The 15,622-nt window shown below is 38.1% G+C and overlaps 1 protein-coding gene across 1 annotated transcript in view; it reads left to right on the forward strand.

Annotated features, from left to right (window-relative positions):
- Window positions 1–6,498, forward strand: part of LOC122931526 (dynein beta chain, flagellar outer arm-like) — a 466,905-nt gene extending 460,407 nt beyond the window's left edge. Inside the window, exon 100 of the mRNA XM_044285594.1 lies at window positions 5,734–6,498. Coding sequence (XP_044141529.1) covers window positions 5,734–6,407 — 674 coding nt within the window. The 3' untranslated portion in view covers window positions 6,408–6,498. The remainder of the gene's footprint in view (window positions 1–5,733) is intronic.
- Window positions 6,499–15,622: the final 9,124 nt, after the last annotated feature.

A 15,622-nucleotide genomic window follows, 5' to 3' on the forward strand; every position in this document is an offset into this window, starting at 1 on the left:
ACCTCACAACAGAGTTGAGATCATCTGAATCAGAGACTCAAGTGATTAATCTGAAGTAGAAGAGTCACAGCAGCATCTCAGGTTTTCTTCTTTTTTTTTGCAAAAGCTTTACTGCATGTATACAAATAAAGTGCAACGTTTCGGCTGTAACCAACCTTTATCAAGCAGCTGGTTACAGCCGAAACATTGCACTTTATTTGTTCACATGCAGTGAAGCTTTTGCAATAAAAAAGAAGAAAACCGGAGATGCTGCTGTGACTCTTCTACTTCAGATTAATCACTTGAGTCTCTGATTCAGATGATCTCAACGACCGCTGTGGATCCGCGTTTTTTCTTGCGGCTGATGCATTCTGGTGACCCGATGAGACAGTGTGTGCTGCTTTCATTCCTTTGTTTACTTTCAAGTGATTAATCTGTCTTCACGTGGTCTCACTGATTTAGAGATGTCAATTCTAAAACGAGGATTATCTTTTGTACCCACCTCTCACTTAAACTTATTCAGATGGGTGAAGGATTTGAATCTTTTTGTCAGAAAATTACACTGGCACACACATTTCCAAACCTAAAATAAAAAAGAGAGCAGAGAATTGGGTGTACCAGTCGAGATATTGGATGATGTCAAGTTATTATACAATCTAGACAAGACACCTGGGGATTTGCGTGGTGAGGGCCCTTTCAAAGAAGAGTAGGAGCCAGAAAATGCCCCCCCAGAGTGATATCTTCTGTGTTGATGTGTTTCTGAGACATGTAATAAGGGAACTTAAGAAGTTAAATCCTTCCCCTATCTTATTTAGCATTAGCCGGAAGGAACAGAGAGCTCTTTATGCACTTGAAACTGACAGATCCATCATCATTAAGCCCTCTGATAAAGGGGGCAATATTGTGGGGATGGACAAGAAAATGTACATTGAGATGTGTAAAGCCATACTTGATGATGGAAGTGGGTATGAATCCCTACAGGTAAATCCCACATCTAAATATAGTGAGGAACTAAAGGAGTTACTCCTTAAAGCTAAACATAACAACTTGATTAGTGAGGAGGAGCATGATATCTTGCTCCCCATTTATCTGATCATCCCAACCTTTTATTTCCTCCCAAAGGTCCACTAGGGGCCGTCCCCCCTCAGAGGCCGTCCAATCATCTCAGTGGTGGGAGGTCTATCTCAAAACTGTGGTATCTATGTCAACACTATCCTAAGACCTTTAGTTCTAAGTCTCCAATCATACATCCGAGCCACAGGCGATCTACTACTGCGCCTTGAGGGGCTGACGATGGAGGAAGACTGGTGGCTCGCGTCTATTGACGTAGAGGCCTTGTATTCCTCTATACCCCATGATGTAGGTTTGGGGGAAATTGGTTACTTTCTAAAGGCCAGGGGACAGCATTTAGGAGCACATAATGCATTTACTGTGGATCTGTTGAAATTCATCCTGACACAAGAAATTTTTCTTTTTGACCAGCGTTTCTGCCACCAGCTCAGGGGCACCCCGATGGGTAGCTCATTTTCCCCCCGTCGTATGCTAGTTTGCTCTGTACTTTAAATATTCCCTGGTGTAGTATGTATTAGTTTTGTTAACTTTGGTAAGCATACACCGCTTACTATCTGTGGGGTTATCGTTGGTGCTGCGTTGGTAGCGTCCCCCGCTGCCTAGCAACACTGACGCTATACTCACACATTCCCCTGGGCACTTTGGTTAGACATTTGTATTTTTCTTTTTTGATTTTAGGCAAACCCCTGTCCCCTGATGATTCTGGGGTGATATCTTTAAGATGAAACACGTCGGGACATTTGGTGTTGAAGACATCTATCTCTCCATTTGAGTTGAGTTAGATACTTTTAACTAGATAGGAGATAGATAGCCTATTATTTCCCATTTCCCTGATAGGGATGTGTAGGGACTAATAATTGGGACAGGTTACAGGCAGGGCTGCTGTTCTCAGGGTGATGACTCTGCATTAGTTAGGACATTCAGGGTGTAATAGTACTGAGAGGACCACATAGGGACAGGATACCTATCACATCGTATACCGTACCTTCCCCTTCTGGCCCATGTCCCCGTCTGCCCTTGTCTCTGTTAGTTGTGGACTATACCCGACCATCAGGACACCAAGTTCATTATCCATGCGGTGTCATCTATCCGGTTGTGTAGGGTCCATTAAATAAGCACCACACCAGTAAGACTGTTCCTAATATTTTATGTAGTGTGTTAAGTGATCCATTATTTTAGATTATTCTAATAAAAGTGAAGTTTTAGGTTCTATATTCTTTTCCCTTTTCATATACATTTTGGCCTAAATTCAAAGGGATCAGTACGAGTGATTTTTTTGTACTTATATCACTCATACGTGTTTACACAGGTTACTTATTGATAACTCTTGTCGGTTTCCATCATTCTTAGCAATATAATCATTCAGACTACAGTAGACCATGAAAACAAATAGAATTATACCAGTCTATCAAATATGGCTGCAATTATATCTAGGTAAATACTCTTATTTTCCTCCCACTATTGGAATAAGGAAAAAATATGTTTTAAGTAATCTTCATGTCATTCCCACTAGTTTATGATATGTAAGCTGTGGCAATTTACCTATGATATACACAGCAATAATCAAATCTCACTAATACAACAAGAAGCACTGCCACATCTAACCATTTTATATGAATGTGAAGATTTGTTATCAGGACAGGAAGGGCTTATTTTATTTGTATGATGCACTAAGCTAAACAATTACAGTAGATGCAATTGCAGCAACTGACTGGCTCCCAGAGTGCCTAGTGGGATTTCAGTAGTGCTTTACTCTAGGATCCCTAAGAAACCAGTCTGTGACTACTCTTAGCTGTGCCTATTGTCTGATAGAACTCAGTGATGGCACATGATGTACAAGTACAAGTTATTTTCCAACCTTCTGGTCAGTGTTTTGTTGTGAGCTGTAAGCAATTTTTAGAATTGTAATAAATGTGTAGTGGGTGGATATGCAAGTTTCCCTAATACATCCTGCATATATTGACCATGAGTTGTAGACTATCATCAGAACAATATAAATATTCAGTTCCTTATGTGCAGTGTGCATCCTTTTGTCATGAATGTATATCCTTTTGTCATGCATATGATGTGTGATTTTGTGACTAATATATACAATATTGCTGAAGTGATGAGTAAATTAGTAATGATATGGTCCATTGCCATACTAGTGCAGCTGTAGGAAACTTTCCTGCTACTTCTGCTTGTTCTTCACAACTGCAGTACCCCACTGTCCCTACTATAGCTGCATTTGGTTGTACCTTTTTATAGACCATGAGACACAGTGTTGCCATTGTTTTCAGGTAACCTTTATCCTCATGCACATAACCATGGCCATTTGTGGATCACAAACAGTGGATCTGCAAAATAGGGACACCAGCTACATCACGAAGTAGACCCATTTACTTTAGGGGGTCCACGATCTGCAAAATGCAGCCAAAGATTCTGGGTCCATGTCTCAGTGCCATAAAAGATAGGACATATCCTATCTTTGGCTACAGCTGGTGGATCGCTGACTCATTAATGGGTCCCCACAACAATATGGGGTGCACACGGCTAGTGTTCGTGTTTTGCTGATCCACGGTTTGCAGTCTTGTAAAATGTACATGGTCATGTGAATGATGCCTTAACAGTAAAGGCCCTATATATAAAGGAAGAATAAGAAAGCTCGTTGTGTGAGGAAGCATGAAGGTAAAAGTTTTCCTCTTGAAATGCCTTGTCTTCAATAAATATCACTATATGTGTTATTCTAAATTTATGTTCATGAGGTAGGAAACACATTTCTTATCAGTGATGCCCTTGTTCTTTCACTTAGGATTTTTCAATATGTATTTCAGTACAGTCCTTTTTTCATCTCATCTGCATTTTGTCACTTGCGTATGAAATATTTGACTTGAAGTGGAAGAAATGAAAAATCTGATTTTAAAATGTACAAATACATTCTTATGAATATTTCTTTTAAATATCTACACGAGGATTAGGATACTTGTGAATCAATGGCTGTTAGCCTGTGCATTTTATAGTTTGTATGCTCCTTGTGTTCTATAGTGTCAATGACTATATGTCCACAGTACTATGTGTACCATCACCTGAACAGTTTTTATAGCCTCTCACTGTAAACAGATATTAATAGTGATAGATTGATTAATGTTAAACTTGAAACCAAAACAATTAACATACAAATTGCAATTTTTAATTGTGGTCTACTAAGAGTGTAGCACCTCTCCAGTATATCCTAAATTCTGTTGCATGACTCTTCTTCTACTCCTGTTCCATTATTATACCAGACTTTGTGATTGCCTCCGTTGACTGTCCATTATGCAGATAATCCAATCCAAAATCATTACTTTAACCTCAAAAGCTATATGCAACTCTACGCGATCTTACATTTCTTCTCTAATTCACAGATGCCCTGCCACAAGCACCCTCCACACTACCAATGACAACTCCCTCTCTATCACTTAAATCACTATGCCCTCCCATACAATATTTTTCTTGTACCTCCATCTCATCTGAAATACTTTCCAACTAACACTCAGCAACCCCACAAATCTTAAAACATGCACAGGAAAATTTCCTCTCCTAACAAGCATATAACTGGCCTAAAGAGGCCCCAACCAGTATTCCTATAATGCCACCACCTGAAATGGCTAGATCTGCTTATTCATTTCCCTGAGCTCATACAGGTAGTGCGTGCAATTAATGTATCTCGTAAACACAGTTTTTTTGCGATTGTTAGAATTAGAAATAAGCAAAGTATTGAAAAATTTGATTCGGCTGCTTTGTCTCATTTTGCAAAAAAATTGCAAATATGTGGCCTGTGATGACTAGTATTGAGCGCGAATATTCGAATAACAAATTTTAATCGCGAATATCGGCACTTTGAGAATTCGCAAATATTTAGAATATAGTTCTATATATTCGTTATATCAAATATTCAAATTTTTCAAAAAAAAAATAGTATATAACACCATATTGAACATATTACGAATATTCTAAAAAAGAATATATAGCACTATATTTAATATAGTGCTATATATTAGTTTTTTTTAGAATATTCATCATTTTTTTCCATCTGAAGTCATGATTCCTCCCTGCTTAAGTTGCTTGCGGGCCAATGACTCATTGGCCCACAAGCAGGAAGCAGGGAGGCATCATGTGTTCAGATGAAAAAAATGATGAATATTCTAAAAAAAACTAATATATAGCACTATATTAAATATAGTGCTATATATTCTTTTTTAGAATATTCGTAATATGTTCAATATGGTGTTATATACTAGTTTTTTTTAGAATATTAAGCATTTTTGACCCACACTTGTATTGAGCGCGTAATATTCGTATATTACATGATCATTACCTTGCTGATTTTCACATAAAAAAGGAGAATATAACGAATATACGAATTTGCGAATATATGATGAATATTCTACAAAATATTTGCGAAATATAACAAATTCGAAATTGACCCCTGCTGCTCATCACTAGTGATGACATCATCTTTTGGCTGGCTTGAAGATATCATACTTCACCGCGCACGTGATTTTGTGCAATTTTTTTAAAATTATTTTTACTACCTTTCAGGAAAAATGTATTACTCCAGATAAAGTATTGCAAAATGGCACTATATAAATAATAATGTTGTTAGCAAATGAGGAAGCTTGTTGTGTAATTTAACATATACTGATTTCTATTTTATTTTTACAGATATATTTTCTACAGATAGCACTCCAACCTCTGATGTAATAGTTGAAAGGATAGACAAGTCTAAAGAACCTAAGAAAAATTTAGAAATTGATGTTAATAATGAGGAAAAAATTAGTTTGGTTTCTGGTAAAATAGTAGAATCCAGTCATGAAGATGAGCAGCTCATCAGAGAAGATGTAAGTAATGGACATCAGAGAAACTCTGTGCCAGGTTCAAAAGATGACCGCAAGGACCCGAACACAGGGATGTCAGAAGAAACAGGTTTCATGGACTCTGATATAAAGGCAGGGATTGAAAATGAGCTCTTCATTAAGGAAAATGTAATGGTGCATAGAAATAATTATGATTACGAGGACTCTGATAATGATGACCATGGTTATAACAATGGTAACTTTCATGAGTCAGAAAATATGGAATACAGAGGAAACTTTGACAAGAAACAACTAGATACCTTTCTTGAAAGTTTGGAGAGCAGTAATGACCATGGACTCGCTGGAAATCAAGTGGGATTCAATTATGAAGAGGATTCAATAAAAAATCATGAAGAAGACCTAGATTATAAAAATAATAGTAAACATATTAATACTAATGGTGACACAAGTGAGCATGATGATGATCAGCAAGAGATGTCAAATATGAAAGAAGTCTGCAAAGGAGAACATTTGAAGTCCTAAAGTAAAAGAAAATGTAATGTAGTTCACAACTATAAATCTGATTAAAATGCTTCCTGTTGTACATGTATTGGACAAGTGCACTATTTTTTGTGATACTTTTGCAAAATGACAAATAATATCCCTTTGCTATGAAATATTAAAATGTTAAAGTTACTCTGAAACTTTTTTGCCTTTTATATTTATGTGTCAAGCTCTACCTTAGTATGCATCCAATCCTGTATAAGAAAGCAGCAGTGATGAGGTACATGAACTTATGTTAACCCCTTCAGGACAGCTGCCGCACATGTACGGCAGAAGTCTGGGGTTTAAAAATGGTTCCCACTTGTGAGCGGATTGGGAGCCATTGCTGTCTGGTTTCTTTTAAACAGCAGATCTCTGGTGCTAATGTCGATAATATCGATCGCAGACACTTAACCCCTCAGATGCCTGGTGGAGATATCCTCAGATCATTCAGAGACACCAAGGCTATCACAGCAGCAGCTCCAATTGAAGACTACAGTTGGCAGGGCTTCGTAGGAACATAGCGCATAGGTTGCAATGGTAATTCATTGCAGTTTAAGGGACAAGCAGTATAACAATTCCTTTTAAGGGGACTTTAAATATGTGTAAAAAAAAGTAAACAGATGTTTTTAAAAATATTAAAGAATAAAAATTCTAATCACCCATTTCCCTTTAATAAAAATAAACAATAAAAAAATAAAGATCATATGCACCTTCCTGTCTCAAAATATTTATGTTATTAACATATACATTTATTTATCCCATATGGTGAATGCCATAAAGGAAAAAAAATCAAAATCGCTTATTCACTTTTTTTTGTTGCTTCACATCCCAAGAAATTAAATAAAAGGTGGTCAAAAATAAGACACACTGCAAAATGGTATCAATAAAATGTATGGATTGCCCTGCAAAAATGAGCACTTACGCAGTTTCATAGTTATAAGAAAATGGCGATGCAATGAATAAAATCATTTTTTGAAAGTTTTTATTTTTTTCAGTAGTAAAACACAAGAAAAACTATATACCGTATTTTTCGCCCTATAAGACGCACCGGTCCATAAGACGCACCTAGGTTTTTGGGGAGGAAAATAAGAAAAAAAATATTTTTAACCAAATGTGTGCTTTTGGTGGGTTTGGAACTAATGGTGGTCTGTGGATGACGGACACTGTTATGGGGGGATCTGTGGATGACTGACACTTATGGGGGGATCTGTGGATGACTGACACTTATGGGGGGATCTGTGGATGACGGACACTTATGGGAGGATCTGTGGATGACGGACACTTATGGGGGGGATCTGTGGATGGCACTGTTATATATGTGCCATCCACAGACCCCCCACCCCATAACAGTGCCATCCACAGACCCCCCCCCAGCCCATAACAGTGCCACCCACAGACCCCCCCAGCCCATTACAGTGTCATCCACAGACCCCCACCCCTTAACTGTACCATCTACAGATTCAGTGTGTCCCCGCCGCCCTAGCCCCCCCCCCATATACAAATACAAAATGTATTATTCAATTAAAAGTTATTAAACATGCCCCCCTCATTCCTAATAGTACCGTATATCCTAATTGCTTCTGTATAATGCCGGCAGGCGGGTCGGGCGGTCGGCACGTCACTCACTGATGCCACTTGCCTGCGCCATCTACTTCATTCATAAAGTAGGCGGCGCAGGCACGTGACATCAGGGAGTTACGCTGCCGCCCACCCGGCCTGCCTGCCGGCATTATACAGAAGCAATTAGGATATACAGTACTATTAGGAGTGAGGGGGCATGTTTAATAACTTTTAATTGAATAATACATTTTATATTTGTGTAGCACTGGAGCAGCGGGCTGGGCTATAGTACAGTGACTGCACTGCCCCGCTGCAATTGCCAGCCCCCAGTTCCTCCTCCCAGTCTCTCCTCCGCTTGCACATCGGAGCCAGCGATGTTAAACATGTCAGCATTCGCCCCATAAGACGCAGGGGCATTTTTCTCCCATTTTTGGGTAGGAAAAAGTGCGTCTTATGGGGCGAAAAATACGGTAAGTGTGGTATTGCTGAATAAATACTGACCCAGAGAATGAAGAGAACTGACCAGTTTTATTGCATATGGAACGCTGTAAAAATGATTCCAATAAAACTATGGCAGAATTGTTTCTTCCAGTTATTAGAAAGTACAAAAACAAGCCCTCATATGACTATGTGAATAGAAAAATTTAAAAAGTTATGGCTCCAGGAAGGTAGGTAGTAAAAAATGGAAACAAAAAAATATGGAAAATCACCTGAACCTGAAGTGAGTTCCCTTTAGTAGTGGCTGCATACAGCAAAATTATAATTTTATTGTGGGAAGGAGTTGTGGCTTTGATTTGTGCCTTTGTATCAATAATCTCACGTACCTGATTATAAGTAATCATCTTGTAGTTTTCACCTTGAGCACCAACACGCTTAGAAACCTTTGTTATAAAATGTTGTATTTGGCAATGAGTAATTATTGTTTAAGGTATATATTCTATATAATATGACGCAATTCCATATAGTAGTAAGCAAAGATTGCCCTTGTGTAGCCCTACTGCCCAAAAACTCCAAGGTTACTGTACCATAAGAGCTGTGAAACTGTGGAATAGTCTACTCCAGGACATGGTCACAGCAGGAAACGTTTTAAATAAGGCTTAGATAAATGCTTAAAATGAAATAATATTAATGTTTATGTAAATGGGAAAAATGTAGGCTTCTCACTCCCCTTCCCTCAATTCAAACATCTCCTTCCCCACCAATCCCTTGGTTAAACTTAATGGATATGTCTTTCTTCGGCTGTAATGAGTAACTATTTAACTAGTTTTGGAAAACTACTGCTGGTGGCAATTTGGAATATTTTAACATTACTGCAGAGGGACTAATTAAGATGTTTTAAAGGTACTTTCACACCAGTGTTTAAATTTTCAGGTATTGAGATCCGTCATAGGGGCTCAATACCAGAAAAAAAAATGTTTCAGTTTTGTCCCCATTCATTGTCAATGGGTACAAAACTGAACTAAACAGAACGGAACACTCCAAAATGCATTCCGTTCCGTTTAGTTGCCTTCCCATACCGGAGAGCAAACAGCAACATGTTGTATTTTGCTTTCCGTCCTGGGAAACTGATCAAAACGGATCCGGCATGACCCCCAATGCAAATCAATGGAGACTGATCCATTTTCTCTGCCACAATCTGCCACAATAGAAAACAGATCTGTCCCCCATTGACTTTCAATTGAGTTAATGACTAATCCGTCTTGGCCATGTTAAAAATATGTTAAAGATAATATAACTCGATCCATTCATAACGGATGCAGACTTTGTATTATCAGTAACAGAAGTGTTTTTGCTGGACCCTGCCAGATCCAGCAAAAATGCTAGTGTGAAAGTACCCTAATTCACTCTAAATTATAAGACTTCAGGTTATTAGGGTGTCTACATTTCTAAAAGTTTTTATATTCTCTATCCAGGTAGCTATTAAATGGTGTCACCTCAGCATAATTTTTCTTGAAATATTGTCATGTCACTGGATTATTTGTCCTAATCATTTCTTCTAATTTTATTTCTGTTAAAATATCAGCACACAAAGGAATCTGAAGTATTTGATTGTCTAAGAGTCTACAGCGTATCCCAGGAGATGGAAGGAATAAATTAGCTTCTATTCACTCACATGAGAGTTGGAGAATTTTATAGCATTTCCAGTATTACTAACGACATGCTGATTTACAGTAATTCTTTCCATTTCATTTCTAAATGAACATTTCCCACAGGATTGACTCTGACAGTGTGATCTGAGGTCTGTAGTTTAAACTAAAAAGCAAAGCAAATTGCATGACTTCAAGGCAAAGATAGAGACATTTTTGGAGGGGAATTGGAAATCAATACATATCCTCCCTATGCACTGAACTCCATTCAGCTGTGCTGGTTGTAAGAGAGATTTCTGTAAGCGCATGGAGAGTGGCAAATTTGGCAGAAATGCAAAGTACAATGACAGCCCATGAACTTATTGCCATTTTATGAATATTAATGTCAAGCAAGATTATGAAGAAGTGCTAAATTTTAATGCAGTCAAAGACAAGATTACTGCAGTATTCAAAATTGAATTTCCAAGCACTCATCTACTTTAAGAGGTCTAATGTATAATATGTCTTAGATACTGGCAAGCATTCCCTTTAGAATTACTTTAACTGACCTCCAACATGCATAAGTATATTTAACAGCCACTGGAAAGAGAAGATGATTTTTATACTTATTTTGTAGGTTTTGATTTGATGTTCACTGGGTTAGTTATTAGAAGGAAGTATAATATTTTTTAGGCAAATACTTATTTTTGAATTTGAAATAATAGGCGATACGTATTTATGGATCGTAGAATTTCTAAATACCATGGCCAACACTATGTCAAAAGAAAATGATTAATATGGTTTCAGCAGTTATAATGAAAATATATTTTATTTTCCAAAGTGCAATAAGTCCTCACAGTTGTTAAAAACTCTGTTTTATTCTATATATAATTTTTGCTTCTAGTGTTATGGGAGTGCTATTATTTTCTGTGATTTTTTTTTTTAAATGTGGCCATGTAGTTCAGTGTATTTATTATATCATACAGGATGTCGTTATCCTTTTCAGTGATTTTTTTTGTCTGAATATATATCGACATGTTAAAAGTTTACTGGTTGCAGGACACACTTATGAGATAACTACAACTAATAGATATTCCTGAAGCAGTTTAGTTCTGGTTAACTTTCAAAGAATACCCCTTATCAGCAACCTATGTGTGTGAAATGTGGATATGCTAATTTGCTCACATCATGACAGCAATTGGTTTCATGATAATGCCTGATAATTTCCCAATGTCAAATCAGTTTTATCTCCCTTCATGAAGAGGTCAACATTCCCCCCCCCCCCCGGCTAATTTTTATTGTTTATTGATTCCTAATAATGCACATGTAACATAGTAACATAGTAACATAGTACATAAGGCTGAAAAAAGACATTTGTCCATCCAGTTCGGCCTGTCATCCTGCAAGTTGATCCAGAGGAAGGCAAAAAAACCCTCTGAGGTAGAAGCCAATTTTCCTCACTTTAGGGGAATAAAAATTCCTTCCTGACTCCAATCAGGCAATCAGAATAAATCCCTGGATCAACGATCTCTCTCTAGTAGCTATATCCTGTAATATTATTACCCTCCAGAAATACATCCAGGCCCCTCTTAAATTCCTTTATTGTACTCACCATCACCACCTCCTCAGGCAGAGAGTTCCATAGTCTCACTGCTCTTACCATAAAGAATCCTCTTCTATGTTTGTGTACAAACCTTCTTTCCTCCAGATGCAGAGGATGTCCCCTCGTCACAGTCACAGTCCTGGGGATAAATAGATGACGGGATAGATCTCTGTACTGACCCCTGATATATTTATACATATTAATTAGATCTCCTCTCAGTCGTCTTTTTTCTAAAGTGAATAACCCTAATTTTGATAATCTTTCAGGATACTGTAGTTGCCCCATTCCAGTTATTACTTTAGTTGCCCTCCTCTGGACCCTCTGTCATGTCAATGTTAAATTATAGTAAATGTTATAGTAAAGATAGTTTCAAACCTAAAAGCCAAAGCAAGGGTTGGTAGATGTAAACTAACTTGGATGAGAAATAGCAATTGGCCTGTAAACAGAATAGCATTGCTCTATGAAGCTTTTGAAGGACTATGGACATGTCAGGAGGTTCAAATCAGGATACTGTGAGGTATTTGATGCCAGGGGGAAAAAGAATAAAAGAGAAAAATGAACATTGTAGCTTCCATGCATAAGCTTTCCTTATTCAGGATCAATATCATAATACCACAATATTAATTGTGCAAATTTTTTCTCAAAAAAATTTATGAAAATTGGCAGCCAAAATATCAATTTATCAGATGGACAAAACTATTGAGGTAGCAGCTGCTACAGGGCCCACACTAGCAGGAAAAATCTACTATATTATTTGCAATCAGAGAGTTATCACTGTATGATCTGTGGCGTTACATAGGACTGCAGGTAACTTCTCTTTTCCCCACTTCCTCTACATTGCTGTATCCCTCAACTTTTTATCATGCTGCCTGTGTTGTGTTGGAAACTGGTTGCAGTAACACGAGACTTCTTTTAGACAACTTCTTCCTGAAAAGATTTGTTTATTCAGAAAACATGAATTCCAGCTTACCGTATATTCCCTGTGCATGGAACAAACCAGGCAAGCCCTCCACTCATGTACAAAGGAAGAAAAGTTCCAGCATTAGGTGTTCTTATCGTTGCTTTGTCTTTATTTCATTTGCAGTTACAAATTACATCTTGTGGTCACCACTTCCACCCACCGCAGGTTGACATGTTTCGAAGTGTAGCGTTAGGTTATGATTATGAACGCTACAATTCGAAACCTGCAAACCTGCGGTGGTGACCACAAGATGTAATTTGTAACTGCTAATTAAACAAAGATGAAGCAACGATAAGAACACCTAGTGCTGGAACTTTTCTTCCTTTGTTTATTCAGAGTCAAGAGCAGCAAGACAACGTTAAAATAAATATAAACGTCAGGCAGAATATGGCATGAGGTAGATGGAAGTGTGAAGCAGCAGTACAGAAAAGACTTGGTTATGTCCCTAAACACTCTCTTTTATACCCGAGGAGCATGGTGTCTCAGTGGTGTCTTGCAGCACTGGGGTCCTAGGTTCGAATCTGACTAAGGGCAACATCTGCATGGAGTTTGTATGTTCTCCCCGTGTTTGTGCGGGTATCCTCCGGGTACTCCGATTTCCTCCCATACTCCAAAGACATCCTGATAGGGATCTTAGATTGTGAGCCCCATTGGGGACAGTTGGATGATAAAGTAGTAATATAAGTGCATAAAATAAATAAAAATAAATAATAAATAAATTCCCCAGAGAACAAAGGAATAATTAGTATTGTAATACTACAATCCGTGTGAGTGAGGGTGATCTTAATACTACAATCCGAATGAATGGTGACACAGTAAATTACAGTACATAATTACATAATTATTATACATAACATGTGACCTCACAAATCCTTTACTATTCATAACTACTGATGTACATAAGCTACACCTCCAGCATCTTCTAATTGGACAACAGTTTTGTGTCACAACCACGTAATGTATAGATACCTAATTCCCTTGGGTCATTAATTAATATTCACTTTGAGTCGAGTCTCCATTCTCCTTTTCCAAGGAGAAATATGATGGACCATTAGCACTTAAGTTGGTCATCTTTATTTATTACCTATCCCAACACCAAGGCTCAAAAATAATCATAAACAGGTCAATAAGAATCCATGATATTACGGCTAGCTCCTCCTAATCAGAAAAACATGTATTTAATCAATGACATGTGAGTTCTTTTTTAGCAACAGTAGATAATTTGAATTGAACTCTTTAGCTAAGCTTTAAGGTAGAGATATAAGAAGACAACATGGCGGACCCACAGATAATATCTTACATGCTGCATATAAATTTCCCCAGTAATTTTGCCCAAAAATGTCTGATTAGTGAAGGTCCAGTACCCCCATTGATAATCACACTTAAGGGAACATGGCACTCCTGTGAGTTCTGCATCCCCTTAATCCATAGGGTGTATCTGTGCTTTTCCACATAAACAGGAAAAGATACTGTGTTTGGCACAACCTTCATATGAAGGATTCATTGTGCCTGTGTAAATAAAAAATACCGGGTGTATGACTTGCAGGAATGTGAAACTTCTTTCACTGTGATAATTGGTGGAGAATCATCAGTATTCATAGCGTACAGGGATCAGCAACTTCCAACACTTCAGCTGTCCAGAATCTACAACTCCCAGGACCCTCTTTTCACTTCTAAGAGAGCTACATGAACAGCTCAGTAAGTGTACATGCTGGGAGTTGTAGTTTTAAAGCAGCTGGAGTACCGAAGGTTGCTAATCCCTAGCCTACAATATTGTTGTATGGCAGTGCACAATACAGTTCTGTTTGGTGCAATGTTCATGTGTGTTAGGCTAGGGCTAAACAGTGATCTTGGGCACAACAGCTGATGCACATACAAGGATCTCAGTGTAGCAGTGCAGCCATAGAAATGAATGGAGTCATGGCACAACTTGCAGGTTGCTGTGACTGTAACCCCAGAACTGCAAAAAATACAACCCTGCTGGTTATTTTTATTTCACATTTTTATATGATCGAGTTGGTGGAGGGTTGTATGGAGAGTGAGGGTGATCTTGATTAGCTGCAGGAGTGGCGGTTGCCTGGGAGGAGGGGGTTGTGGAGAAGTAGCTATGGGGGGTGGCCCATTCAAAAATTTGCTATGGGGCCCAGTCATTTCAAGTTATGCCCCTTTTGGGTAACTCAGTACAATAGTTTTTTTTTCTAAAAAAAATGTTTAAGTGTCTTGTCCTCGAGTTTCAGGTATTCACCAACCTTTTTAAATTTGTCTTGTCTTCCATTTACAGGTACCCACCAAAATTGTTGAAAATAGTTTTTCTCATGGACTTCATGGTTCTCACTTCCAGGTTTCAAATTGTCTCAAAAAGTCCACCCAAAAAATTTGAAGGGTAGGTTTACACGTGACTGATTCGCTGCAGAATTTCTGCAGCAGAAAATCTGCACCATTTCAGCATGCAATCTGCAGCATAAAAAACACACTAAATGGTGTTTTTGTCACTGACTTTGTTTCTGAAATGCTGCTGATTAGATGCAGATTTCAGTCTTTGTATTGGGAAGGGTGAAATCTGCTATGAAGATCCGCATTATAAATTGATGCTGCAGATTTAAAATCTGTACCACAGGTCAGTTTCAGCTGCATATTTTTTTGCCACATGTGAATGTCCTTGCAAATTCCATTGCCATCTGCAAGCTGTACATTGTCTAATAGAGATTTTTTTCCCCCAAAGATTGCCTTGTCTTCCATTATTTCTCCAAAAAAGTGATCCCTGCCTTGTTCTCTCATGTAATAAAAGCAGGCTTCGTTCCGCTGTAGAACAAAAAAATGGCGCACCATAGGGTAATAACATCTTAAATAGATAAAAGTAGTATCTCCAATGAATGGAGGCTCACCTGGTGGAGTTGTGCTATATTAGGCACAACTCTAATGTAGACATGTATCAGGTTTGCACAAGCCCCTCACAGCGGATGGTATGCAGCCCGGGATGAATACTTCTGTTCAGGGATGCCTGGAATCCCTCAGAAAGCCG

The sequence above is a fragment of the Bufo gargarizans genome, chromosome 3, assembly GCF_014858855.1.
Source record: "Bufo gargarizans isolate SCDJY-AF-19 chromosome 3, ASM1485885v1, whole genome shotgun sequence".
Taxonomy (NCBI): domain Eukaryota; kingdom Metazoa; phylum Chordata; class Amphibia; order Anura; family Bufonidae; genus Bufo; species Bufo gargarizans.